At 50.2% G+C, this 27,361-nt stretch overlaps 1 protein-coding gene across 3 annotated transcripts in view; it reads right to left on the reverse strand.

Moving 5' to 3' along the window:
* The window catches only part of Mrc2 (mannose receptor C-type 2), a 56,538-nt gene extending 36,713 nt beyond the window's left edge, over window positions 1-19,825 (reverse strand). For 2 of the 3 annotated variants that reach the window (XM_075990402.1, XM_075990401.1), the window contains exon 1: window positions 19,533-19,825. In XM_075990402.1, the coding sequence (XP_075846517.1) occupies window positions 19,533-19,662 (130 nt within the window). In that variant the 5' untranslated portion in view covers window positions 19,663-19,825. The remainder of the gene's footprint in view (window positions 1-19,532) is intronic. The other variant, XM_075990400.1, reaches the window with a different exon arrangement.
* Window positions 19,826-27,361: the final 7,536 nt, after the last annotated feature.

Consider the following 27,361-nt stretch of genomic DNA (forward strand, 5'->3'; position numbering starts at 1 on the left):
CCTCGCTGCTCTTACAGCTTGCGGGACTCCTCCAGAACAGACCCAGACAAAGGGCTGAGGCCCTGGCTAACCAGCTGCTCTAGATGACAAAGCTGAAGACATCACTGTTGAAGGAAGCGGCGGAGAAGCTAATTCTAGCACAGCGCCTGGCACGCAGCAGACTCTCAGGCAATCTCTGTGGAGGGAAAAGGCCTGTCCAAGAAAACCCTGAAGGCGCGAGCAGAGGGGAGGACAGAGGGTGTTCCAAGTTGGGGAGCCGCGCGGGAGCAAAGGCCAGACTCTGGAATCTGAAATTGGGGGCCCGGCACCCATCTGGCTTAGCTCTTAGAGAGCTGGTGACTTTGGGTTGGGAGGGAGCTATGACCCAGAGAAGGCAGGGTGGCCTCCAGCCCTTCAACCTCTCTCTTGTTATTCTCCCCAGGTCACACAGAGGCAGAGGTGAGGGGTCATTCCAGGGAGAGCCAGAGGCTGGCCACAGGGCTGCTAGCCAAGCGAAACAGCTGTTTTCAATTGGCCTTAAGGCCAAGCCTGGAAATGTCTCCCTGACTCAGCAGAAGCTGCCAGCTCCGCCCTGCTAAGGGGCCAACCGTGGGGACCCAGCACTTCACTCAACATTCCCTCAGCTAGCCTGCGCCCACATACCTGTAGACACACCGATCCTCATCCCTCCGTCTTAGGCGCCCAGTCCTCCCCCCACTGCACCCTATCCAAACCCTGTAGTGGGCTTCCCTCTCCCTTTCTCGTTGCTCAGCCGTCATCTTCAGTTCCAGTCTGTCCGAACTGCGGGCAGTCGCTGCCTCAAGCGCAGTACGCCTAAGCCTTCGCCCACAGCGCTCGCCCTTGCTAGGGTACAGACCCTTCCTTGCTCCAGTCCTGCGGAATTCATTGCTTTCCAGACATACACTTCTTTCTGCTTTACTACGTGGGTTGCTAAGTGTGCCATCCTGTGTCTGACGGGAACGGGTTTAGTGGCGGGACAGAGCTCTTACAGGAGTCGGCGGGAAGCCCCAATTACAATGCTTTCCTGCTTCCTGGGGATCTGCAGGTACTGTCCCAGGGAAAAGGTCTCAGTGGGGCTTGCATCCTGGGTTCCCTGGGAACACAAATCACCACCTGGCTCTCTCCCTTGCTGTTGGGAGTGTTGGATCTTAGCCAGGTATGGTGGCACATGCGGGCAAGCCCAGTACTCAGGAGGCTCAAGGCAGGATGATTGACAGGCCAGCCTGGGTTACAAAGTGAGATCCTCACCGCTCTTCTACAGGAACAAAATTCACTTGCCAGTGGCCATGTAAGGCAGCTCAAAACAGCCTGCAACTCCAGCTCCAGGGGATCTGACACCCTCTTCTGATCTCCTAGGGCACCTGTGCACACAACACATATTCACACAAACACATACACACACACATAAATTTTTATTTGCTTTTTAAAAAGCAACTTCAAAAAACACACACAACATGAGGGGGCGGGGAGTATGGAACTCACTCCACCTTTGTCTGATGGCCTTTGTCTTCTCAGAACCAGGCACTAAAATCCTTTTCAGCCTGCTACTTCCCAGGCTTATCTTCCAAGACCAAGAGCACAGCCATACAGAGCCCACAGAAGCAGTGGAGGGACCCTAGACTCTCTTTGCTCCCCTCCGGAACAGCTCCTTCCTGTTCACTAGGACCCAGCCCTTCATCCACAAGCATCCCAGGAGCCCACCACACCCACGAGGGTTTGCATCTGCAGGGGTACCTGGCACCACCCAGATCTGCACCCAGCCCGCCAGGACCTCTCTCCAGAGGCCGTCTGCAGGTCCGCAGCCAAAATAAACAGCCCAACAGCCACTTCCTTCCCGATGAGGGCACTTGCACAACCACGGATACTATGACGGCAGGAAATGGTTTTCTGGGCCAGTGAAGTCCAACCCCGTCGCCCCAGGCTAAACTCGGAATCCAGACCCGGGCACGCGTGGGTGGAACACATCCACACCAAAGTGGATGCCCTTGGCACTCCTGCTAGGACCTCGCCACCACCACCACCGGTCACTACTTTATTAAAGCAGGTCCCCAAGGCTCCTGTGAGCCAACATGTGTGGGAGGAAACTGTGAGCATATTATTTCATAACATCATTGATAGGAGCCTCTTCGGGTCCCAGCCTGCGTGCCAGGTTAGACACCCACATAACTGACAGAGGATCAATGGCGGAGTGAATGTATTTGGAGACATCCACACAAATTTGAGGAAAGCGGGTGTTTCTTTAAATTTAATTTTGACTTTTGTTGAAGCTGGGGCATCAATGACTGAAAACTAAAACACTAGAAATATTATTTTTCCTCTTCCCAGGAAGAGGTGCTCAGAGGAACTTATAATGGTCAAGCATGCCTCCTATATCGAGGAGCGTAAAAATCACTGTAGAAACACGGAAGGCACAAACATAGAGTCAGAAAAAGGAAATTAATATGAAGCTTTTTATGTAATAAAAAATCAAGGCCTGTTCTTTTTTTTAAGATTTATTTATTAAGCATACAATGTACTGCTGGCAAGGAAGGCACCAGATCTCATTACAGATGGTTGTGAGCCACCATGTGGTTGCTGGGAATTGAACTCGGGACCTCTGGAAGAGCAACCAGTGCTCTTACCCTCTGAGCCATCTCTCCAGCCCCTCAAGGCCTGTTCTATGAAAAAAAAATATTAGAAATATGAGAAGGGCCTCTCCTGCTTACTATAGCAACAACAGAAATAAGGCTCTCTTTTGGGTCAGCCTGTGGTTTCCAGTTTTCCATGGAATGCCAAGTAAACATTTCAGGAGGGCTGGAGAGACGGCTCAGGGGTTAAAGGCACTTTCTGCTTTTGCAGAGGACTCAACTTCAGTTCCCAGCACCTCTGTCAAGCAGCGTTTCACAAACCCTGTAACTAACTCCAAGAGATCAGGCATGCTTCTGGCCTCTGTGGTACTCACAAAGACATGTCCATCCATACAGACACACACACACACACACACACACACACACACACACAGCATTTTTTAAATTATTTGTTTTTATCTTATGTGCACTGGTGTTGCCATGGGTGTCAAGTCCCCTGGAACTGGAGGTAACAGACAGCTGTGAGCTGCCATGTGGGTGCTGGGAATTGAACCCCGGTCCTCTGGAAGAGCAGTCAGTGCACTTAACTGCTGAGCCATCTCTCCAGCCCCCACAAATAACATTTTTTAAAAAGTTAGAAACATGTACAGAGACCAAAGAAATACAGGATTATACCAAAACATAATGATGTGTTACTGAGAAGTTAAGGCTTTCGATATTAACATTCCATTCAATTCCTGGGTAGGAGCATTCCAAATTATTACCACTTGAACTCAAAGGCAGAAATTCTCAGCTGCCTGCCAGAGATCTTCGCTGGCCGATTGGCTCCTGAGGGCTTGGGTGCTGTCCCTGGCTTCTCTGAGTCCTGGGGTCAGGAGGAGATTTTGTTAAATAGCGGCTGAATTCAGAGGGCTTAAAAATCATGGCATCATCACTCCCTAGCAACCAGAAGGAACATATAGCAAGGTTAAATGATTGCCGAGAGTCCGCAAACAGTGGATTCTGGGCCTTTAAAGTTTTTGGTTTTTAAAGTTTTTAAGTGTGTGTGTGTGTGTGTGTGTGTGTGTACATGTGTTTATGGGGAGGAGTGCCCAAAGGGGCCAGAGATGTAAGATACTCCTATACCTGGAGTCATAGGCAGGTGTGAGCTGCCTTGACGGGGGTGCTGGGAATCAAACTCCAGTCCTCGGTATGAACAATGCGTGTTCTTCACTGCTGACTGCTGAGCCATCTTTCCAGCCATGAATCTTGGTCTTTTTGTTTGATTGTTTTTTGTTTGTTTGTTTTGTTTTAAAGACAGGGCTTCTCTGTGTAGCCCTGGCTGTCCTGGACCTCGCTCTATAGACCATGCTGGCCTGGAACTCAGAGATCCCTCTACCTCTGCCTCTCGAGTGCTATGATTAAGGGCGTGTGTCACCATGACCTGGCTTGAATGTTGATCTTTTTAATAGATCTGATAGTTGTTACTGTTCTAACCCACACAGCACAGGGGTGTGATCATGTGACTTTTGTGTGTGATGTGTGTGTATCTGTTGTATGTGCACACACATGTGGTACTGTGGTGAGGAAGTCAGGGGAGAACTCAGGTGTCTTGCTCGATCACTCTTCATCTTAGTCCCTTGAGCAAAGTTTCTCTCTGAACCTGGAGCCAGGCTGGTGGCCAGCAATTCTCATCTCCACTGCCCCACCACCCTCCGCCCCAGGAGCAATGGGGTTACAGGTCTGGGTTCAGCCACACCTGGATTTTCTTTCTAAGATGTGGGTGTTGTGGATTTGAACTCAGGTCCTCACAATTTTGCAGCAAACACTCATACCCACTGAGTCATCTGCTTTGTCTCTATAAGACTTATGTTCAGCCGGGCGGTGGTGGCGCACGCCTTTAATCCCAGCACTTGGGAGGCAGAGGCAGGCGGATCTCTATGAGTTCGAGACCAGCCTGGTCTACAAGAGCTAGTTCCAGGACAGGCTCCAAAACCACAGAGAAACCCTGTCTCGAAAAAACAGAAAACAAAACAACAACAACAAAAAAAGACTTATGTCCAATAATGGGAATAAAATCGAGAATTTGTACTAATTATACCAGTACAACCTACAGAAACCAGGACTGTCCCAGGCAAGCATGGTCACCCCGCATTGTGGACTGGAGCACAGCACGATCTGTCAAGGTTTTCCATGTACTTGCTTGTAAATTCTCATAGTAACCCTGCGAGCTAGGAAAAATTATTATCTCTATTTGATAAATGACAAAACTGATACAATTAATGATGATTTTTGTTTGTTTCATTTTGAGACAGGGTCTTGCTCTGTAGCTCTGGCTAGCCTTGAAGTCCCAGCAATTCTCCTGCACCAGTTTTCTAAGGCTGGGATTATTGCTTAGTGTGGAGGCCAGAAAGACGAGCTTCAGTCTAGCTTTACATAGCTGCTGCGGTATTTTAACTGATAGCTCGCAGGCCGGCTGTGTTTGGCCTTTGCTGCCTGTGGAAAGAAAAGCCAACCAACATTTAAAACTCGAGAGATTTCACATGAAAATGTGAATTTCCAGCTTTTCTCAGAGGGCTGGCAACAGTGGGCCGGCATGCCTGCCAGGAATCAGTCACAGGAACTAAGTGAAGCTGTACATGCAGGGGTATGTGGGGCCACTAGCCTCCCCGCCCCCCAAAGTGAACTATGCCATATATTTTCCATACCGGCACTGTTGTTTCTCTGAGTGATGAAGCAGTCTTTAGAGTCCTGTCTCTGAATATTAATAACCACCACAGGCCACTCATGCTGTCCCACCCGTGACCCCAGCATTTGGGAAATGGAGGCCCTCGGGTGTCTGTCAGACGATAAGGACGTCTGGTGCGGACTGCTGAGAAATTCAACCCTGGATTTCAAGTGCTATTTCAAAAACGGACGCGGAAAATAAAAATACGTCTTTAAATTTTTAATTAAAAAAAAGAGACCTCGGAGGACTGGAGAGACGGCTCAGTGGTTAAGAGTGCCCCCTGCTCTTACGAAAGACCTGCATTTAGTTCCCAGCACCGATGTGGGGAGACTCACAGCCACCTGTAACTCCAGCTCCAGAGGATCCAGAGTGCTAACCTAACTTATGCTCATGAGAGAGACTGCATCCTCAGGAAACAAACCAACAAAACCCATGCTTGTTTCAAATCTCTCTATTTGCCTGTCTTAGGGAGAGAGAGGGAAGGAGAGGGAGAGAGAGAAGGAGAGGGAGAGAGAGAGGCCGAGGGAGACAGAAGTGGAGAGGAGGGGTTCCGCATTCTCGGTGACACACTGCATTCCTTTGGTGATTCGTGTCTCCAAGTCTGCACAAAATGACTAAGAAAACATGACAACTCCTATAATGAGTTTTCACGCTCCTCACTGTCAAGCTCCTGACCCAACTTCAAGGAAAATTTGCTTGGTTTGAAAAGCACAACATGGCTCTACGTCCAGGGAGTTTAGACTGTTTCCTAGCCCGTGAACGTTAAGCATCCTCTCGACAGCTGGGTGTTAGCGGTGCACACCCATTACGCCCGCACTAGAAAGGCTGGGGTAGAAGATGGGTGTTTGTTTCTGGGGCCAGCCTGGGCTACCTAGAAAGACTCCCCAACTTTTAAAAGAAAAAAATCTTCCTTAAAACTATTCCCATACCTAACTACTTGTCAGTTTCTATGAGGGCAAGGCTAGGAGACATTTCCACCCCACACCCCTTTCCCTGGAAGGCCCTGTTAGAGAGGGCCCAGAAGGGTCACTCTGGAATTTAGACTTTGCAAGTTCAAATCCCTGATTAGGTCCTTGGACCCTGAGCCAACTGCCTGGGACTGTGAGCCTTGATCTGGAGAGGGTACCAACACTTGTCCCATATGGAAGGAGTGCCAATGATGCCCTCCAGTACCCAGGCACCACTAGAGGGGCAGCCACTACTGTGCCTCCAAATTCAGACAAGAGGATCTGTTTACGTTCCTACCACACGGGGCCTGGGAAAACGGGCTTTGTAGATGCAATTGGGATAAGAAGAAAGGATCAGAGGAAATAACTACAGATTAGAGTGTTTACTCTTCAAAAGAATTAAAAGAAAAATAAACCCACGGTCCAGATGCAGAGTTCTCTCCCAGAATTCCCAGGCGCGCTGGGGCCCGAGAAACCATCACTGGCTTTCTTTGAACTTCTAGACTCTCTCAGGTCTCTCTGGAAAGGGCGTGCAAGGAGGAGAGTGTGTCAGGGAAAGGAGGCTTCTGGAAGGGTCAGGAACCACGGCATCCTTTCCCTCTCTGCCACATCCTCGCTCTGCAGAGAGAACTCTGAAGGCAGCTGTAGGGGGAAATGAAGTCCCAGGGAGCAAGCACAGCTGGAGGAGAGCCTGTGGAAGGAGATGGGACACCACCTACACCCCTAGGCAGAGCAGACGCAGGGACGGGAGGAGTAAGCAGGGGACCTCCACCGGACTCGCGGCAGTAAAGGCAGTTCCAGCCTCGGAGTCGAGGTTCCTCTGGCTATTTACAGCCTAAGGACTGGAGGGACACGCTCTGTTTTCTTATCTGTGAGTTAAACTGTGAAATGCGACCTCTGCCTCTTCAGGAATTTTTTGTTTTGTTGAGACAGGGTTTCATTCTGTAGCCCAGGCTGGTCTGGAACTCACTCTGTGGACCAGGGTGCCTCCTACTGCTGGGTTTATAGGCATAAGCCATCGTGTCCAGTCTTTGTTCACAGGCGACTGGGGGATCTACAGGAGTACTGACAGGTCTCTGGGGACATCTGTCTCCCCAGAAAGCCGTTGCAGAGACGAGCCATTCCTTAGTGGTGAGCATCCTCTTTGTTCTGTGTGGACAGGTAATGAATCCTCTGTATCACAAACTCTTTAGAAAGAGATCTTGGGTACGGCAGAGAGAGCTCGGCAGTTTTCGACACAGGGTTTCTCTGTGTAGCTGTGTAGTTTTGAGGCCTGTCCTGGAACTCACTCTGTAGACCAGGTTGACCTCAAACTCACAGAGATCCGCCTGCCACTGCTTCCCGGGTTCTGGATTAAAGGCGTGCGCCACCACGGGGTGGCTGCCACACTGCTCTTGCAGAGGACGCAAGTTCAATCCCCAGTTCCACATCATGCAGATCATAGCTGCCTGGAACTCCTGCTCGGGGACACTGCCTTTGGGCACCACCTGAAATGCTCCAGAATTTGAAAGTTTCTTTTTTTAAAAAAGAAAGAGATTTATTTATTTTGTGTGTGAGTGGTTCTTTTCTACATATATGACAGAGCCAGCACGTATGTTCCTGGTGGCCAAAGAGGTCAGAAAAGGGCATGAGATCCCCTGAAACTGGAGTTATGGATGGTGTGAGCCACCACGTGGGTGTGAGGACTGAACCCATATCCTCTGCAATAGCAAGAGCTCTCAGCCGACAAGTCACCTCTCCGGCGCCAGTTTCTAAACGCTGACAGGATACCACAGTGGAAAGTCCCACAAGTGATCCCATGGAAGGTGACATGCGGTCACTCTCCAAACACAGGCTCAAGTCCTGTAATCCTCACACTTAAGAGACTAAGACAGAAGGAATGCCAGGAATTTGAGGCCAGCCTGGGCTACAGATGCGATCCTATCACAAAACTCCAAATAAACAAAAGCAAAACAAAACAAAACAAAAAACTGCATTGGAAATATTGCCTTTGGGCTGGAGAGATGGCTTAGAGGTTAGGAGCACTGACTGTTCTTCCAGAGGACCGGGGTTCAATTCCCAGCACCCACGTGGCAGCTCACAACTGTCTGTGACTCCAGTTCCAGAAGATTAAAAAGAAATACTGTCTTCAGGTTAGACATATACAAAACATATATGGACTGTGATGAGACTTGGTCCCTCCCCCAAGACGTCTCATTATGTGGCGTACGCAACACTTCAAACCTTCTCGAGCTAGGCACGCTCCAGAGAGTGCACGGAGCGTTCTTCATTGTTTGAGGTGTTTACTATAAATAGGTATAATTTCTGATATCATAAAGGTATGGTCTTGCGCTGGTGGGATGGCTCAGCGTGCAAAGGCGCTTGCCGCACAAGCCTGATGCCCTGAGGTCGGTCTGTGAAGCCCATGCCAAGGTGGAAGAACCCAACTCCACGAAGCTGTCCTCTGACCTCTATGACCTCCATGCGCACGCGTGCCATCAGCACCATCCCATTAATAACAAATAAAAGTAGTGTTTAAGTATTTTTTTATCCGTGTGGTGTGCATGTGTGTATGAGCATTCACGCGCATGTGTGGATGGGTGTGCATGAGTGTATGCGCATGAACTCGAACGTGTAGACCGGAAGTGGATGCCCTCCTGCAGCAATCTCCACCGTCTATGTTGAGGAGGGTCTCTCCTGTGGACTTTTTCCTTAGTTATGGCTTTAACTCATAAAATCTTTCTTTTTTATGTTTATTTGTTTTGGATCACTATGTAGCCCTGGCTGGACCGAAACTGACCGTGTAGACCAGGCTATCTTCAAACTCACATTAATCAGCCTGCCTCTGGAACTGCCTTTCAAGTGCTGGAATTAAAGGTGTGCGTATACCACACCTGACTTAGTGAATATAACTTCTTAATCGTAAATGCACGTGGGACTTGTGATCCCCAACTTAAGATTTGTTTCAACTTTATATACAGTAAAAACCTCGCTTTGAATTTTGACTTTCTGTGTTTTCCTTGGTGGGCAGAATGTGCTAGACTACAACAGCGAACCACAGCTCCCTAGGACAACCATCCTAGGACACAGCCATCCTAGGACAGCCAGTGCTTTACACACGGTGTGGCTAAACTCTGACGTTGACAACAGTAAGTGACTTACAAAGAGCTTATCTCGCACCCCACAGTTGCATTATTGGGTCCGTCTTTCTTGAACCGACCTCGAGACACACAGACAGTATCCTGCTTAGGCTTTTGTTTTTGTTCCAAGACAGGGTCTCCTGTACCCCAGACTAGCTCCAGACTCACAAGGCAGCAAAGATGACCTTGAACGTTGGAATCTCCTGCCTTCCCCTCCCAAGAGTGCCCCACCATGCCCAGTTTAGGCGGTGCCAGGGACAAGGCGCAGGTCTTCGTGCATGCGAGGCAGGCGCTATTCCAAGCTAGTCTCAGCCTTCGCTTTTGTTATTTGTTTTGTTTCTGTTTTTCTCTGTGTAACAGCCCCGTAATACCACAGCCCGGCTCGGCCTTTGCTTGTGTTTTGTGATTGCTCATGACTTTAACAATTCTCCATAGGCTCACCAGACATTCCGTGTGGTCCGTGTTTGTTGGCTGGTTTGTGTGTGTGTGTGTGTGTGTGTGTGTGTGTGTGTGTGTGTGTACTGTCTGCATCTTTCACAGTCCCAACTGCTCAGCTTATAGGGTCCTCAGCAGTACTAGAAACCATCCGTCAGGTTACAAGCTCGTAGCCACGTGCGTCACAAGAGAGTTCCTTTTCATCGCTCATCTAAGTTTTATTGGAAGAGAGACCCTTTTTCTTTTCCTTCCCCGCTCTTGTGACTACAGACAGCACAAATTAGTTTAGCGTCCTTTTCCATGTTTGCGACAGGTGGGGTCACCTGTACGCTTCTGGGTCAGCACCCTGGGGAGCTTTCCCCACACCACTGTAGCAAGCTGTAGGCTGCTCATTCACTACAGTGCATTACAGCAGAGACTGCGTGAAGACACAGGCCGCGAGTCTCCTGGGGAGAGCCTTTCGGGAATCTTCACTTGGGGATAATGTTCAGTTTGGGCTTTTTTTGTTTGTTTTTGAGACAGGGTTTCTCTGTGTAGTCCTGGCTGTCCTAGAACTCACACTATAGACAAGGCTGGCCTCGAACTCAGAGATTCGCCTGCCTTTGCTTCCTGAGTGCTGGGATTAAAGGCATGCACCACCATGGCCCACTTACTTTGGGCTTTTATGAATAGTGCAGCTATCAGCATTTTGCTTTTTAAAAACAAAAAAACAAATGTAGTTTAAATTCCTTAGGTTATCTACAAACTACACAAAGGAAAAGGTGCCTGGGGGAGTGGAGCACCTGGGGGAGTGGAGCACCTGGGGGAGTGAAGCGGTCTGATAGATCCTCTATCAATCAGCATCACACACACACACACACACACACACACACACACACACACACACACACACACGTGGGGAGAGGGACAAACTGGCACCAATGTGACACAGTGGGAGGACCCACATCCATGCAGCCTTCCCCACGAAAATGTTGAAGACAAATCCAGCAATGGGTAAGGGATGCAGACAGCAACATTTACAAGACAGCTGACCTAGAACTCAGAAGCACTGCACGAGGATAAGACAAACGCAACAGCCAAGCAACGATGACAGAGCAAAGGAAAATGCAGAAACATGACATCTAAATTTAAAACTGCCTTTAAAACCATTAATGAGGCAAGATGTAGAACTTTCAGCTACCTCTCCAGTACCGTTTCTCCCTGTACACTGCCATGACCCACCATGATGATAACAGACTGAACCTCTGAACTGTAAGACAGTCAATTAAATGTTTTCCTTTATAAGAAAAAAAAACATTAATGAGGCCCAGGGACACGATTCAGTCAGTGGAGCTCCTGTCTGATACAAGGCTGAGATCAGACCCGCATCGTATAAACTGGTGGTGCACGCCCGTAACCCAAGCACTGGGGAGGTAAAGGCAGGAGGATCAATTCAAGGATATCTTCAGTTACAGAGTTTGAGGCCAGCCTGGGCTACACAGGAGCCAGTCTCAAAACAAACAAAGCAGTACGTTACAGGGATGCAGAGGATCGCTATGACCTCAAGGCCACCTTAGACTGCACAGTGAATTCAAGACAAGCAGAGCCATGTGACAAGACCCTGACTCGAAAGAAGGAGGAGGGGAAGAAAGGAAAAGAAAAAAAATTACTGGGAGCTGGGTATGGTGACAACTGCCTGTAATCTGAATGCTCAGAAGGCAGAGGCAGGAGGATGGAGACTTTGAAGCCTGCCAGGCTACGCAGTGAGATGGGATCTCAAAACAAAGAAGCAAATACAAGTTGGGTGTGGTAACATGCACCTTAAATCTCAGGAAAGCCAAGGGAAAGGAACCTTCGTGAGTTCCAGACCAGCCAAGGCAACTTAGGGAGACCCTGTCTGAAAAAACCAAACCAAACAAACAAAAACCAACACACACACACACACACACACACACTTATGGGACAACTGGAAAATCCAAACATGGACTATACACTAGAAAAAAAACACTACGTCATATCTAGAAAAAAAGCCCACGGCATATCATTTCTCAGGTGTGAAGATATGGTTGCATATGGCTACGTCTGTACTATGTCTTCTGTTCACCTGGCGCAAGCTAAGGTCATCTGAGAGGAAGAAACCTCAATTGGGGAAACATCTCCATTAGATTCAGAGGCAGGCAAGCCTTTAGGGCGGCAATTCTCAACCTTTGGGCCTCGCATATCAGATATCCTGCATATCTGATATCTACATTATGATTCAAACCAGTGATGAAATTACAGTAATGAAGAAGTAACAAAATAATGTCATGGATGGGGGCTGTCTTAGTTGGGGCTTCTACTGCTGTGAAGAGACACCATGACCACGGTAACTCTCATAAAGAAAACATTTAATTGAGGTGGTGGCTTCCAGTTTCAGAGGTTCAGTCCGTTATCAGGGTGGGACATGCAGTGTGCAGACAGACATGGTGCTGGAGAGGCAGCTGAGAGTTCTACATCTCGCAGGCAACAGGAAGTGGACTGAGACACCAGCATGGCTTGAACATATATGAGATCTCAGAGCCCACCTCCACAGTGACACACTTCCTTCAACAAGGCCATACCTATGCCTACGAAGTCACCTCCATTTTCTCTCAAACCACCACAGAGTCACCACAATGTGAGGAACTGTATTAAGGGGTCACAGCATTAGGAAGGTTGAGAACCACTGCTTTGGGGCGTTTTCTTAATTAGTGACTGATCAGGACGGCCCAGGGTGGTGCCATCCCTGGGCTGGTGGTCTTGGTTCTATAAGAAAACAGGCTGGACAAGCCAAGGGTAGCATTCAGTAAGTAGCACTTCTCCCTGGCCTCTGCATCAGCTCCTGCCTGCAGGTTCCTGCCCCGACTTCCTTTGATGATGAACAGTGCCATGGAAGTGTAAGCCAAATAACCCCTTTCCTTGCCAGGTTGCTTTGGTCACGGTGTCTCATCACAGCTAATACTCACCGGAACTAAGACAAGGCCTTTGCAGTTGACGAGCGGCTAAGTATTTAAATATGAAATGTTAGATTTCCCATGACTTGAGAAAGAACATGTTGTCTTGAGAAAGAACATGTTGAAACATTTTTCCAGACAACCTGATGTCCTTAGGACCCTCCCACAAGCTGCTGCGTGAAGCTGGGGCCCATTCATTCACACGGAGCCAACTGTTTTGTATGTTTACCCTCGAGTTCATTTGTCTGCATTTTCCTATGCATTTCAGACGGTGTCTTAGCTGTCAGCCGAGTTTCTGTTCCTGCCAGAGATCTCAGAGCGGCCTGCTTTGTTTGTTCCTTCTAATGCAATGCACTTTATAAATGTCACATAAAATAAAACTGGTGAACATCTGACCCTTGGTTTGGGGCATGCACATGTTTGTGTGTGCACATATGTGTGTATGGATACACATGTGTGCAGGCCAGAGATTCTTATTGCGTGTCTTGCTCAATAGCTTTTCTTCTGGGTCCTCTGCAAAAGCAGTCAGTACATGCTTTTAACCACTGAGCCATCCCTCCCCCTCCGAAAATGAATTTAATTTCTCGTCATCTTTGAACCTTCTACACAACAGTGCACCATCTGAATCCCTTCAGGAGTGTTTAGCTCCAAGTTCAAATTAAATTTCCCTTTTCTTTCTTTTTGGTGGGAGGTGCAGAGCTGGGAGCTGAACCCTGGTCCTCTCTTCTCATATGCTAACCATGTTCTCCACCATTGAATGCCCTCCCCCCCAGAATGTTCCAGTTGTAAAATCCGTATTTTCCCAACATTTAAAAGTAAGGATTTCATTTCCTAACAAAGTTTGTGCCTGGTGAGTCTCACAATGCGTTTTTTACAAGAGCTCAAAACTTTTCCTTCTGGAGATTAGCCTCTTCCATTTAGACTTCCCACCATTTATCTTAACCCAATGCTGTATGCGCTGCATGACAATGGCATCATCTAACTAGTCCTTATTGTCTTTGGGGCCACTTTGTGTGTTTGCTTTAATTTCTTCCAACTCAATAAATATCTACTAAACACCACCATGTCTCAGGCACTGACCCCGCCCCGCCGTGCAGGAATTAAGAAGTGGGATACAGCTTTGAGGTTCAAGTATGTGTTTAGTATATGTAAGCCCTCAGACAGACTCCCAGAATGTGCTCTTCCTTCAAAACACCCTGCTGAAGGAGAGGTGCTTCTAGGCTAGCAAGGGAGGAAGCAGCCACCCCAGGGCTGGGGAAGGTGGCAGCCGCAAGATTCAGAGGAACTTCTGGCTGAAGGTGACTGCCCAGCCTTGGGCACTCACGCTCAGATATAAGCCAGCCACAGAGACAGACCCGCAGAAAGCCGCCAGCACAGGCTCTGAGCAAAGCAAGCAAACTGGCTTTTAGGGGCAGTCTGGGACAGCCTTGGGTTTAGCGCTTCCCACTCCAGGAACAAAGACGTCCCCCAGGCACCCAGAATGAGGGCTAAGTAAGAAAGTGAAATCACAGGGAGGAGAGTGTGGCGAATAAGGACCTGAGGGACACAGAGCCACCAAGGGTGGGGTTCCCCATCTCCAATTTGGTAATTATATTTACTTTTTTTTTCTCTTTTTTGGGGGGGACAAGGTTTCTCTGTAGCTTTGGTGCCTGTCCTGGAACTAGCTCTTGTAGACCAGGCTGGCCTTGAACTCAAAGATCTGCCTGCCTCTGCCTCCTGATCTGCTGGACACGGGTGCTGGGAATCACACCTGGGTGTCAGTGAGCGTGTTTAATGTGCTGAGCCATCTGGACTGAGGGCACCGAGGACCGAATTTTATCATATTTGAGTCCATTGATATTCATGGGTTTTCTACTAGCAATAAAACCACAGTAGCTTAGTGCCTGATAGCGTACCAGACGCTGGGATTAAAGGCATGTGCCACCACCACCTGGCTATTTTTTATATTTTATATTTACAGGTGACTTTCAGATATATACAGGCTTGCAGGGACACCAGGACCTGAGGTTGGGTGCCAAGCACCCATGAAAACATCTGGCTGTGGAGTGATGGCTGCACCTGCAATCCAATGCTGGTGGGGGGGGGCAGGATGATCACATGTGTGCCTGGTGCCCACGAGGCCAGAAGAGAGCACTGGATGCCCTGGAAACCGGAGCTACAGATGGTAGCGAGCTGCTGGACACGGGTGCTGGGAATCACACCTGGGTGTCGAGAGAGAGCAGTGAGCGTGTTTAACTGTGCTGAGCCATCTGGACTGAGGGCACCGAGGACCGAATTTTATCATATTTGAGTCCATTGATATTCATGGGTTTTCTATTAGCAATAAAACCACAGTAGCTTAGTGCCTGATAGCGTACCAGACATGTATCTCAGGCATCTATAATCTGACTTACGTGCGACTCCCCTGTACAAGGTAGCGTGTTCTTGTTCTCACCTGACAAAAGAATTCCGGTCTCAAGGATTCTGTGCCACTAATAGTTCAAAGGACTGAGAGGGAAAGCGGATAGGCTGGATTACACCCACACCCCTGCTCAGTCCACAAGACAGTACCACACCAATTATCCTTCTAAACGCCTTGTGGACACCAAAATCCGGCTTAGAGTTTTCCCTGTAGGGAATAGTGTGGCTTGAACCTGAAAGGTCCCGGAAGGCTCCTGTGTTACATAAAGTCTTGTTTGCCAAATGGATAGGCTCTGGGGAGTTGACTGGACTCTGAGATCTCAAACCTCATCAATGGATAGATGGATGGTTGCTGAACCCACCACACGGGAAGTAGAGCCTCACTAAAGGCAGTGGGCGTGGGGGTGGAGAGAGGTTAAGAGTTGCTCCCTGGCCGGTTCCTCTTTCTGCTTCTCGAGCCACCACGAGGCGGGTAGCTCTCTGCCACGTCCCTCCACCATGATTTTTGACCTTGCCTCAGGCTCAAAGCAACTTAGACCAAGTGACCAGAGACTGGTCCCAGAAACAGGGGACCAAAGTAATTTTCTCTTCCTCTTTAAGTTGTCTGTGCCGGGTATTTTACCACAGCAAGGAAGAAACTAACACAACTCTCAGCCCATCACGCTACAGCTCTTGGGGCGGAGGTGCCGTCCGTCCGCTATTCTTAGGTTTACAGTCTCGGGTCCTCTGGAATAATGTTCTTAACCACTGAGCCATCTCTCCAGCTTTGAGAGTCTGTACTTTAAGGGTGCAAAGCCAAGGGCCCCAGGAGAGGACAGAGTGGTCCTGAAGACTAAGCATAGAAAGAGAGCAACCATGGGTGCTCCAGCTGGGGCCACGAGGAGCTGGCTGAAGAACGCAGCCCAGTCTACTTGCTAGGGCGTTGGAGCTGACTGTCCCCCGCATTTCCAGGACCACAGATACCACCATGAAGCCCCTTCTAGCCTACTGAGAAATAACTAGAATTCTAGAATCTGCAGAGCTCAGGGTGACCTCCAAGAGCTATATCACCATTCCAGTGGCCCACCCCACCCAGTTTTATAGGACTCCATCATGGGAAAGGGGGCCCTCCTCATCTCACGAAGGGCTAAACAGGAACACATTTCCTGCCAGTGATATGTCCCCCCAAGTCCAGGGGAGCCCCCCATGAGCCATGCAGGATGGGGGTGGTTAGACTCAAAGGAAGAAAAAGTTTCAGTCATCTTGATCTCATCACCCTACAGGCTCGGGAAACACGAATGAATGAATGAATGAAATGAATATGTGAAATCCTGACTTCGAGGAGCTGAGGTGCCTGGCTGGAGCACCTTCAGGCATTTGGCACTTCTTATCAATACCTCCTTGGGGAGGAACATCTCAGGGACCCCAAGGACAGGGAGAGGGAACTTAGTCTCTGCCTCTGTGGCCCATGGAGATGTGTGAGGACCACCTGACAACAGAGGGCTGTCCACCCACTCCTTTCTTCACTGTCCCTCTCAAGAGGACACACGGGTGGGTGTTACATTTGGAAACGACAGCTCCGTCTCCAGGGCGATGTTCGGAGATTGGATGGACCCTTCCAATGATGGGGTGGAAACATAAGGGCATTATTGGGCAACTAGGAACTGGAGCCGGTTGGAGGAAGTAGGTCACTGGGACCTACTGCCTTCGAAGGGTGTACCTTGCTTGTCCTTGGTGCCTCGCCACCTTCCTGGCTGGCATAAGCTGAGCAGCCTTCCTCTGCGGCCGTGACCCTTTGTTATGCTTCCACCTCACACAGGCTTAAGGGCAATGGAATCAGCTGAGGCTGAAGTCTTAGCAGCTCAGAGCCAAAATAAACCGCTCTTCCCTAAGTTGTTTAGATGAAGGCACTGAGTCATAGTGACAAGCTAGCTAACATACATATGGCGGTGGTATCCTAAGCCTAGTGCTCCGGGGCAATTTTCCTGCCTTCCGCAGTTCCTTTGTTTCAGTCCGGTACTGTGGTACTTCGAGGTCTAGGCGCTCGCTCGCTCTTGCCTCACCTGCGTCCAGCTCCATTTCCCACTTTCTAGGGGTGAGGTCTTGACAAATCACTGACCAGCTTTAACTCTGGCTCCCAGGGTAAGATCTTCCCAGGGTTAGGAGCTCTGAGCAGCCACCACCATAGAAACAACCGCGTTTATTGTGGTCACTTCGCCCCCTCCCGATGTTCACACTAGTGATGGATTCAAATGGAGAACCTGAGAAGTTCAAGGCTTCTCCATCCTATCCCGCAGTTATGACAACTTGTGGGCACTGGATTTCTCTGGTATGAGCACTGGGACCAAACCCAGGCTTCCTACCCATTTCACACACCTTGCCCTTGCCCAGGTGAACTCCGGCTCGAACACTGTGCAAAGCACAGTGGCCTTGGCAGCTTGCTAAAGCCAGGAAGGCAGAGTTTCACGGGGAAGGATGGTCTCAGTCTGGCTCTGGCCGGACATGCAGAGGTTTGCCTAGCGACTCAGGTGGCAATGACAAGCACCCAATACCTCTCAGACGGAAAGCCAGTTATCTCTGAGTGCCACAGGAGGACTTTCCAAGCTCAACCGCTGTCATTCTCCTGACAGATTTAATTTTCTCTAAGGACGCATTTCAACTCTTCTAAAGCCCTCGGCTTGGTGCTGTGTCCAAGGAGAGTGGACCAGCACTGCAGCGGGGGCATGCTTTATGGGATCCCTGAGGAAGTAGAGATGAGCCCACAGGCCCTGCACCAGCCCTCCAGACGAGGGACCCGTGGAAGTTGGACGCTCCTGCCCTAACCCTGCGCACTTCCAGGATTTGGCTGGACGTGTTGTATGCACTGACAGGGAAGCTGCGTGATGTCACCCTCCTGTTCAGGTGCTTCAGTGGCAGCTCCTCATCCCCAGCTGCCCTAGCCCAGGCCAGGCTGGGACGGGTAATCGAGAGAAAGCAACAGCCCAGGCTGTGGCTATTCCGTGTGTAGGACACAGCCTGAGTGAGCAGGAAGGGACAGAAGCAGAGACCAGGAATCACAGGGACACTGTAGGCCTCCTTTTCCTCCCTGACTGGGCCCCTCATCAGGCACCTCCACCCCCCTGTCAAAAGCTCCCTGGGGGAAAAGACCGAGTCAGCATTCTCTGGCCCAGCTCTTTCCTAGGGCCTGGCTTTAAAATCCAGTCTAGGGCTCTTGGAATGGCCATTCTTTCCTTCCTCCCTCCGATCCTGCGGTCCTGTACTCTTTACAGCGGAGAAGACCCAGAGGTGAGAGACAGGCCGCACATGCTTGCTTCCTTCCTGTCTGCCCAGGCTCCAGGTCCAGGTGGGATGGGAGGCAGGTCTTCTATGTGACTGTGGTGAGGTCTTCTATGTGACTGTGGCTCACCCAGACCCTTCTTTTCCCCTTAGCAGATGCCCACAACACACCAGGCCATGGTGAAGGCCTCAGACTTTCCCCGGGGTCCCTGGTCCCAGCCCAAAGTGCAGATGCTGTCCCAAACCCTTTCCACTCACCCCAGCCCCCAATTACATAAAAGGAGATGTGGAGGCAGCACCCAGTACAATTTTTTTCTTTAACTTCTGAAAATTCTCTCGGGGACTTTCTGAATACCACCTATGTTCAGCTTCTTCTCAAGAGGGACCTGTTTGACCTTTTCAGTTACTTCTTGAGAAAAGAAGAAAGAGAGCGCGGAAAGGAGAAGGGTATAGTATGGGGGGCTTGTGTGATTGGTTTCTGCGGGTTGTGATTTTGCATCTTTAGAAACTCTTTTGCAGCTCTGGAGAAGTGCCAGTTTGGCCAGAATTGCTCACACCAATTGAGAGCCCGAACACACACACACACAGGCGCGCGCACACGGCCGCACACGGACACAAAACTGTCCCACTGGGTGCAGGAGTCTTACACCACAAGCCGTCCTTGAAGACCAAGAAAGAAAATGTAAAGACGCTGCCCAGGAGGCTGACCCCTCACGTACAGAGTGTGAAACAATGCGCCTCTGGCTTTCCGGCTGCATCCCATCATACCCGGACCAGCACGGGGGGCGGACGCAGGGGTCCGGGTGGCCCGGACGCGAGTCGCCAGTCCTCCATCTCCCTCCCTCTCCCTCCCAGGCCGCAATGCCCAGGATCCCCTCCCCCGCCGCCTGCCACATCTGGTTCCACTCAGGTCCTCCCCCACCTCCAGGCGCGCTCCTCCTCCCTTCTCCTTCGCTTCCAGAAAAGCGGAGACGATTTTTAAAAACCCAGTCACACACACACACACACACACACACACACACACACACACACACACACACTTTTCTCTAGAAAATAAGGGAGTAAGGAAAAAAAAGAGAGAGGGAAAAGTCAAGAGGCCCCGCTCTCCCTTGGGTTGGCCCCCGAAGTTGGCCAAGTTGGCAGCGCCTTACCCGGGAGGGCGGCGGTGGCGGTGGCGGTGGCGGCGTCCCCCGGGTGGCCGAGATGCAGTGCCCCGAGAAGTAAGAAGCAGCGCAGCAGGTGACGAGGCCAGGGCGAGAGGGCAGGTCGGATGGGCCCCATCCCTGCGGCACTCGGAGGACGCGAGAACCGAGGGCGCACGGCCCGGCGGCGCGCGGTGGCAGTCCTGATGCTGGGCTCTGATGACCGCCGGCGAGGGGCTCGTTCCTCCTCCGGGTCGGGACGATGTGATGCCTCCCGGAGAGGAGGGAGGAGGCAGGCCCCGAGGAGGGAGGGCGGAGGGAGGAGCGCCGAACCCGGGAGGAGGGTTTGAGGGGCAGAGGGGAAGGGAAGCGGGCAGCGTGGGAGGAGAAGGAGGAGGTGCGGGGGCGCGGGGCTCCGGACCGGGCCGTAGGGAGCGCGCGTCTGGAGGGATCGGAGGGGGATGAGCAGGAGAGGAGGATCAGCGTGGTCCAGAAGGACCATCCCCAGCGTGCGCTTTTTTATCTTCCTCCACTCTGCTTCTTAATTCCTTCCCGCCTCGTCTTCCCTCTCTTTTCTGCCCGGGCCTGGAGCCCCAGACGCTGCGTCACAGCTTCTCCTGCTGGCGCGGGCTACGAAGCAACTGCAAAACTTTCCGCAGAACTTCACCGCGTGGCGAGACCTGGACTGCTGCGTGGCCTGGCCAACCGAGGGCTGGGGCGTGCGACTGACTCAGGTGGCGAGACCTGGGTCGCCAGCACCCGCTCCATCCTGCCTCTTCTGCCTGTTTTTAGCCGCTAAGCTCTTTTCTTTCCTAAGAGGACCCCCTCCCCTGGTCTGGTGGGGAAGAGGAGGAGCCCAGAACTCGCAGAGACTGGGGGAGGGGAGGGCTCCCGTTGCCTGTGAGCAGCGCAAACTATTCTTAATCATCTTGTTTCTGCATGTGTGTGACTCCTGTGTCAGTGTTCACAGCACAAAGTGTGTAAGTGTGTAACACTTAAGTTAATTGCCCCCCACCCCGCGCGCACGCATCCAGAAACCTGAGACAAAAACAGCCCACTGGATGTCCCAGAAGACCTACATCATTCCCACCAGCTGGGGTGTTGGCCGGTAGCACAGAACAAAACGGAAATTTCGCGAAGACAATCAATCCAGTTACTTAGTATTATGCAACGGGTCAGATGGCAACGCAGAGCACTAGACTCAGAGTCTGGATTTTGGAAGACAGTGCATACCTGATTTCCCAATCAGCTTGGGGCAGGGCTGAGACAGCCCAAAGACTCACCTCCTCCTATCACAAGTGATCAAAACACTGTAAAACTGTAATACGTTTTATTGTTTCCTGAACGCTGCACTGTGGAGCTTTTTGGAAACAGCAAATGTGACTTTTCATTGGCTCCTGCTGTGGGTATTCCTTCCCTATCACTGTAATAAGGCTCTGCTCCTTGGCCCTTCCAAGTTCTGGCAGTTCAGATTCTTGGCTTACTATAGCCCACTGATTGTGGGGGCCCGAAAAAGGAGCACCTGCGGGCCTCTGGGGAGGTTCCACTGCCACACAGCCCTTACAGTCAGCCAAGGGAAGGAAGCCCCTTGCTCCACGCAACTGCCCCCTGGGGCCTACCTTCTTGGTACCACATGTCTTGGGGCTCCTATATACACCTAGCTCCATGCTGGGGCTGCCTTCTCTAGATAGCTCCCCTCCTTACAAATCTTGTCACCTTTGTGGGCTATGAGAATCTGCCAACTATAGCTAAGCTGTGTCGCCCTAACTGAACAGCCTAATCACGGGAAGCTTCTGGAACAGAACTGGATCCCTCCCCCACCAGTCAGAGGACGTTTTGGTACTGCTCAGTTAGCAGAGCACAAGCCAACACCCTTGAAACAGGGCCCCAGGTCTTAGCACAACTGACTCCATGATGAAATGCCATTTGGGCAGCACCACCTGCCACAAATGATAACAAAAACCTAATCCATCAAAGTCCATAGTTCTGGGAAAGTCTCTAGATGTACTAACCTTTTTGTTGGCTTCCCTAGTTCTGCTTCTGGATAGCTGTTCTTGTTAACTGAAGTATGTCAACCTAGGACATGGTTTTTGTGTTTAAAAGCTCACCCAGAGAAAGGCTGGGGGTTATAATGGGATCCCAATTATCCAGTGTAGTCACAGGCTGGCTTTAGCCCATGGCCGCGAGAAGTCTTCTCTGGTGCGTACCCCACATCAAGAGTGTGACATGGCTCTATCAAGTTGCCAGCCAGCACAGGACCCACTGTGTAAACATGAGAGGCACCATTAGTCCTCCGTTGTCCCCTCACCAACATCGCCCTGTGCCAACTGCTGGGAAAACAAAGACATGCTCACAGCTGCAGCCTTGTGAGGTTCATTTGATGGAAAAATAAAAACTAAACTTTCCGCCATATTCCCGGCTGAGGAGAGTGCTGGGGGGGGGGGGGGGCAAGAAGCCAGCAAGTGCAACACACTAGCAGAGTCTCTTTCAAGTCTGTTCTAGTCAGGGCTGTTCCCTGTATGCTGCTAACTGGTCATATCTGCCATGTCTGTGACTACCTGGCTTGGATTCTTGGCAGAGAGCACAATCAAAACTGGAAATTGTCCCACACTGACTTCAGGCCCAGTCTTCCATGGCTTAAAGACTGTGGTGGTACATAGCTATAATTCAAGCATCTGGGAAGGAAGCTGAGGCAAGAGGATTGCTTAGAGTTCAAGGTCAACCTGGACTACATAGTTGCAAGCCACCTGGGCCAGACTGTGAAACATTGTCTCAAAACAAAACAAAACAAAAAACGGCCAACCCAGGGTCTAGAACTCATCCTTAGGCTGAGAGGGGGCCCTCGCACTTCTGTGGTCCTCATGCTCCTACATCAAGACAGGCAGAAAAGAGTATAGAAGTTTCCAAGGCTACCCAGCCTGGCATATACAATAGCAAACAACATAAAAATGTATCCTGCCTTAAACGTGGAAGGTGACTGTCCTATGACCTCCACATGCTACAATATAGCATGCTTTGGCAGCTATGTGTGCACACACACAGACACATACATACACATGCGCAGCACACACACACAGACACACACAAAGAGAAAACAAAAGGATCTTGGGGCGCAGCTGTCAACCGAATATGATCACAGGTTGTCAGGAGTGCCACGTGTCACGAGGGCTGAGATTTGAGGCACTCAGCATCCAGACTTTTGTCTTCTAATGAAAAGCACCAGATCGGGGGCTGGAGAGATGGCTCAGTGGTTAAGAGCACCGCCTGCTCTTCCAAAGGTCCTGAGTTCAATTCCCAGCAACCACATGGTGGCTCACAACCATCTGTAATGAGATCTGTGCCCTCTTCTGGCTTGCAGGCAGAGTACTGAGAATACTGTATACATAATAAATAAATAAATCTTAAAAAAAAAAAGCACCAGATCTGTGCCGATGGCCTACTCATCATACCATGTAGAGGTGGGACAGTTCCCAACTGACAGCCTGTTACGTGCCAAGTTCCTAGCTAGATGCTTGGCATATAGAGGGTCTCCTTCTGGATCTGGGGACTTGATACTAAGATATATCTTCAAATGTTTAATAAATTCACACTAATCTACCTACTTAGATTATCTTAGAGTATCTTAGCACCAAGCCCCCAGATCAGAAGGTCTGCTATGGTGAAGTGGGTATTGGGAATTGGTTCCTCAGACTCTCACAGTGCCCTTCAAACGTCAGCTAATTCAGCCACAATGGGCACGGCCAGGTGGTTTCATTAGAGTAGTCGGATGGGAGGAGCCCAAACTGGAGCCAAGGACAGGAATAAGAAGAGTTCATGGTCCTCCATTCACAGCTTTGGGACCCCCAGCGGTTCTGCTCCCTGAGCTCACGGTGACCGGTCAAAGGGGCCATGATTCCTACCTGTATTAAGACCTAAAACATTTACATTTCAGGACGGCACAACCCTGAGTCTATGCAGCCATTCAGGAAATAGAATGCTCTCCCTATCGTCATTGTTGTTTGGTGACTCTTCACCTTGCCTGCCTTGTTCCCTCTCAGTACCCATGAGATCTGTTTAGGCCACATTAATCATGATTGAGATACCAGGTGCCACAAGAGGAAAATATAACTCCCCAACGCCCCATCATCTCAATCTTTCCAAGTTTAACTATGTACAAAAATGGCATCCCGAAGTGTACACAAGTCCCAACACAAGTAAGTGTCTTGATGCCTGGTGTAACTGGCTGATGAATGCATGGATGCAGGTTCATAAACACTGCCACTGGGTGGATGGTGCAGAAGCTGGGGCATGGGTGTCAAAGGACAGTTGAGTACCCCCCCCCCCATTCCGTTCACTAGCCACATGTCCTTGAACAGTCACGGCTCCTCTCTAAGTCTCAGGATGCTAAGATAAACATATTGGTGTCTTTGCTCACATTACTTAAGGGTTGTTCGCACTCTCTCAGCAACCTCAGCAGCCAGTGATGCCCAGGGAAGCAGTTCTACCTAGCAGGCCAGACCCACAGCAAAGCTTAGGAAAAGAGGACAAGGGACAGTGAGGATGTAACTGGATACTTGGGAGGAGGCTTACAAGACCTGGCCAGCTCTTGCTCTACGCAGCTACAAGTGTGAGCCCAAAGAGGCACATGGGACTGTTCCACTCCACCCTCTCCAAGTCAGAGTCTTGCCCAGCTCAGACTGACCTGGGTGGACCCCACCCTTTCTATCCCCTGACTCTGACACAGCAATCTCCCCCAAAGGCTACTCAGGCAGACCGTCTACAGCTCAGAGGTCCCAGAGCGAGTGGACTAAAGGAAAAAAGAAACTATATTGAGTTTGGCTGCAGGCTGTGCGGTTTTAGGAAATTTATCATGTAACCTAAAGGAACTATCCCTCTCCTGTCCCATTACTGGGAAGCACTGTGGCATTTGTTGTCTCTTGGCTGACCTATCCCATCATGGCCACCTGAGAATTCTGTCTAGGGTTCCCAGGTCCTTCCCTTCAGAAGGACTCCCTGCATGTCTTCCTCCAGTTCAGTCTGAAGCCTGTGGTAGTGTAAACTGCTTCTTTGATTCCCAACCTGCGTTTTAGCTCCCAGAGGCTAAGAGATGGTTGCAAGTTCCTTCCAGGATGCAAGAGGTGCAGACTTCCTCCCCAAGTCTAGAGTCCAGATTTTGACTCTCAGGAGTTTGGGATACAAACTCCTACTTAGAGAAGCCACAGGAATGTTGCCAGCTGTCAGCAGGCCCCTGGAGTAAGCTCAGAGCAGACAGACCAGGGACTGAGAGCTCAGGCTGCCACAGGATCCGAATGTCCACGTCTCATAGGCTCACTGCAGGATTCAACTGGATTCAGATACAAGCTGGTGGATGGAGTTCAGGGAGGGTAGAGGCTCCCCTGAGGCACCACAGCAAAGAAAGGAGAAGACCAAGGAATGAGCTGAAGAAAAAAACTGCAGTTGGGTGGGACGGAGTCTCCAGATCTTTCTGTCACCCAGCTGGTGTGTAGGTATCGCCCTGGGCGCTCTTCAAGGCCACCCAACCTGGAGTTGCGGTGCCTCTGCGCCCACAGGCTGAAAAGGGCGTCCACTTCACCTCTGGGACTTCTCTCCTTTCCTCTGGTCCACGCTTGCAAACTCAGAAGACTGAGACGAGAGAGCCTGTGTGACTGCGAGGCCAGCCTGCTCTACAAGCAAGTTCCAAGTCAGCTTTGGTTAGAATGAGATCCTGTTTCAAGAAGGACTGGGTCCAGTCCCTTCAACAGTGGCCCAAAAATAAAAGGAAAGTTTAAAATACTGAACTGCTCCAATCCACCCTGACCTTTAGTGGAGTAGAGCCCTAGACCAAGAGGAACCAAGTGGCTGTATCCAGCTGGCCCAGCGTCTCCACTCCAGGCTGAAGTGGCTGGCCAGCCCTTCCCCAGCCTCGAGTGGGCACCTGGAGGGCTCAGGTCTGTTCTCCAGATGTTTACTGAGTGCGGCACACGTGAGTTAAGTTCTAGTCTGTGGAATGTGGACTGGGTTGAGATGGTAGTTAGATCAGGCTGTGGGTTGCCATCCAGGAATCTTTTTCTTTTTTCTGTTCATAAGATTTTCATTTTTGGCCAGGTGTGAAGGTGCACGCCTTTAAATCCCAGCACTCGGGAAGCAGAGGTAGGCAGATCTCTGTGAGTTCGAGGTCAGGCTGGTCTACAGAGTTCCAGAACAACCAGTGCTGTTATACAGAGAAACCCTGTCTTGAAAAACAAAAAAACCTCCCAAAAACCACCCCCCCAAAAAAACAAAAATAACTAAATAAAAGTTTTTAAATTTTAGTCAGCTGTAGTGGCTCACACTTTATTTATTTGTTTATTTATTCATTCATTCTTCTGATTTTTCGGGTCAGGGTTTCTCTGTGGTTTTGGAGCCTGTCCTGGAACTAACTCTTGTAGACCAGGCTGGCCTCGAACTCACAGAGATCCGCCTGCCTCTGCCTCCTGAGTGCTGGGATTAAAGGTGAGCACTACCACACGGCCTGGCTGTGGTATACCCTTTAATTTCTGTATTCACGAGGCAGAGGAAGGCAGATCTCTGTGAGTTAAAGGCCAGCCTGGTCTACAAAGTGAATTCTAGGACAGCTAGAGCTATATAGTGAGACCCTGTCTCAAATGACATAAGAAATAATAATTGATAAGTATTGAATTCCTAGTTATTGGGTTTCTCCACTGATGCAGTAAGTCAAATCAAACAGAATTAATAAGTCCTGATTTAATAAATAGAGCAAAGCAACTCCGGGTGACTCTGAGAAACAGGTCTGGCCACCAGGTCTTGAGCAGCTCCAGGGGAGGAGGTGACCCTTGGTGGGCTTTCTGAGGAGCAGGGTCTGGAATGAGAGGAGTGAAACTGAGCAGAGCTTCCCAACAGTAATAATAATTTTTTAATGTGTAAGAGTGTTTTGCCTAAGTGTATGCCTGTTGCGTGCCTGGTGCCTGTGGAGGCCAGAAGAGAATGTCAATAACCTGGTACTGGTCTCTCTGTGTGATGCTGGGAATTAAACTTGGGCTCTATGAGAGAGCAGCCAGTGCTCTTAACTGTTGAGCTATCTCTCAAGTCCCTTTACTTTTTTCTTTTTTAAGACAACTGTGTAGCCTTGGCTGTCCTGGAACTCACTCTGTAGACCAGGCTGGCCTCAAACTCAAGAGATCCGTCTGCCGGGCGGTGGTGGCGCACGCCTTTAATCCCAGCACTCGGGAGACAGAGGCAGGCGGATCTCTGTGAGTTCGAGGCCAGCCTGGTCTATAAGAGCTAGTTCCAGGACAGGAACCAAAAAGCTACAGAGAAACCCTGTCTCAAAAAAATAAAAAAGAGAGATTTGTCTGCCTCTGCCTTCCTACTGATGGGATTAAAGGTATGCTCCACCTTCTAGCTGCTTTTGTTTTTAAGACAGGGTCTCACTATGCAGCCCTGGTTGTTCTGGACCTCACCCTGTAGTTTAGACATGAACTCAGAGATTCACCTGCCTCTGTCTCCCAAGTGCATCCAGGAATCTGAACATGACTGCTATTCAGATCTGACCTAGTCACTCAGGCTCCCCACACAATCCCTGACTAATATGCTATCTTGGTCTTACCACCAAGGTCCCTCCACCACCTATCAGGCCTGACTTGCCCCTCACAGGCACTCAGCAGGCAATGGTGCAATTAGACAACCTGGCAGAGAGAGGACAAGAAGGCTAAAGGATCACCAGAGCCCAGAGGCACCTTTCGAGTACCCAGGGTCTGCATCTCTCACGTATGGGATTCAGCATACTCCGGAACGCAGTATTTGATGGATACCCGTTTCTCCATAGATGTGTCCTGAGCAGATGAGAAATTTTCCCATGT

Source organism: Microtus pennsylvanicus, chromosome 11 (assembly GCF_037038515.1).
Source record: "Microtus pennsylvanicus isolate mMicPen1 chromosome 11, mMicPen1.hap1, whole genome shotgun sequence".
Classification (NCBI taxonomy): domain Eukaryota; kingdom Metazoa; phylum Chordata; class Mammalia; order Rodentia; family Cricetidae; genus Microtus; species Microtus pennsylvanicus.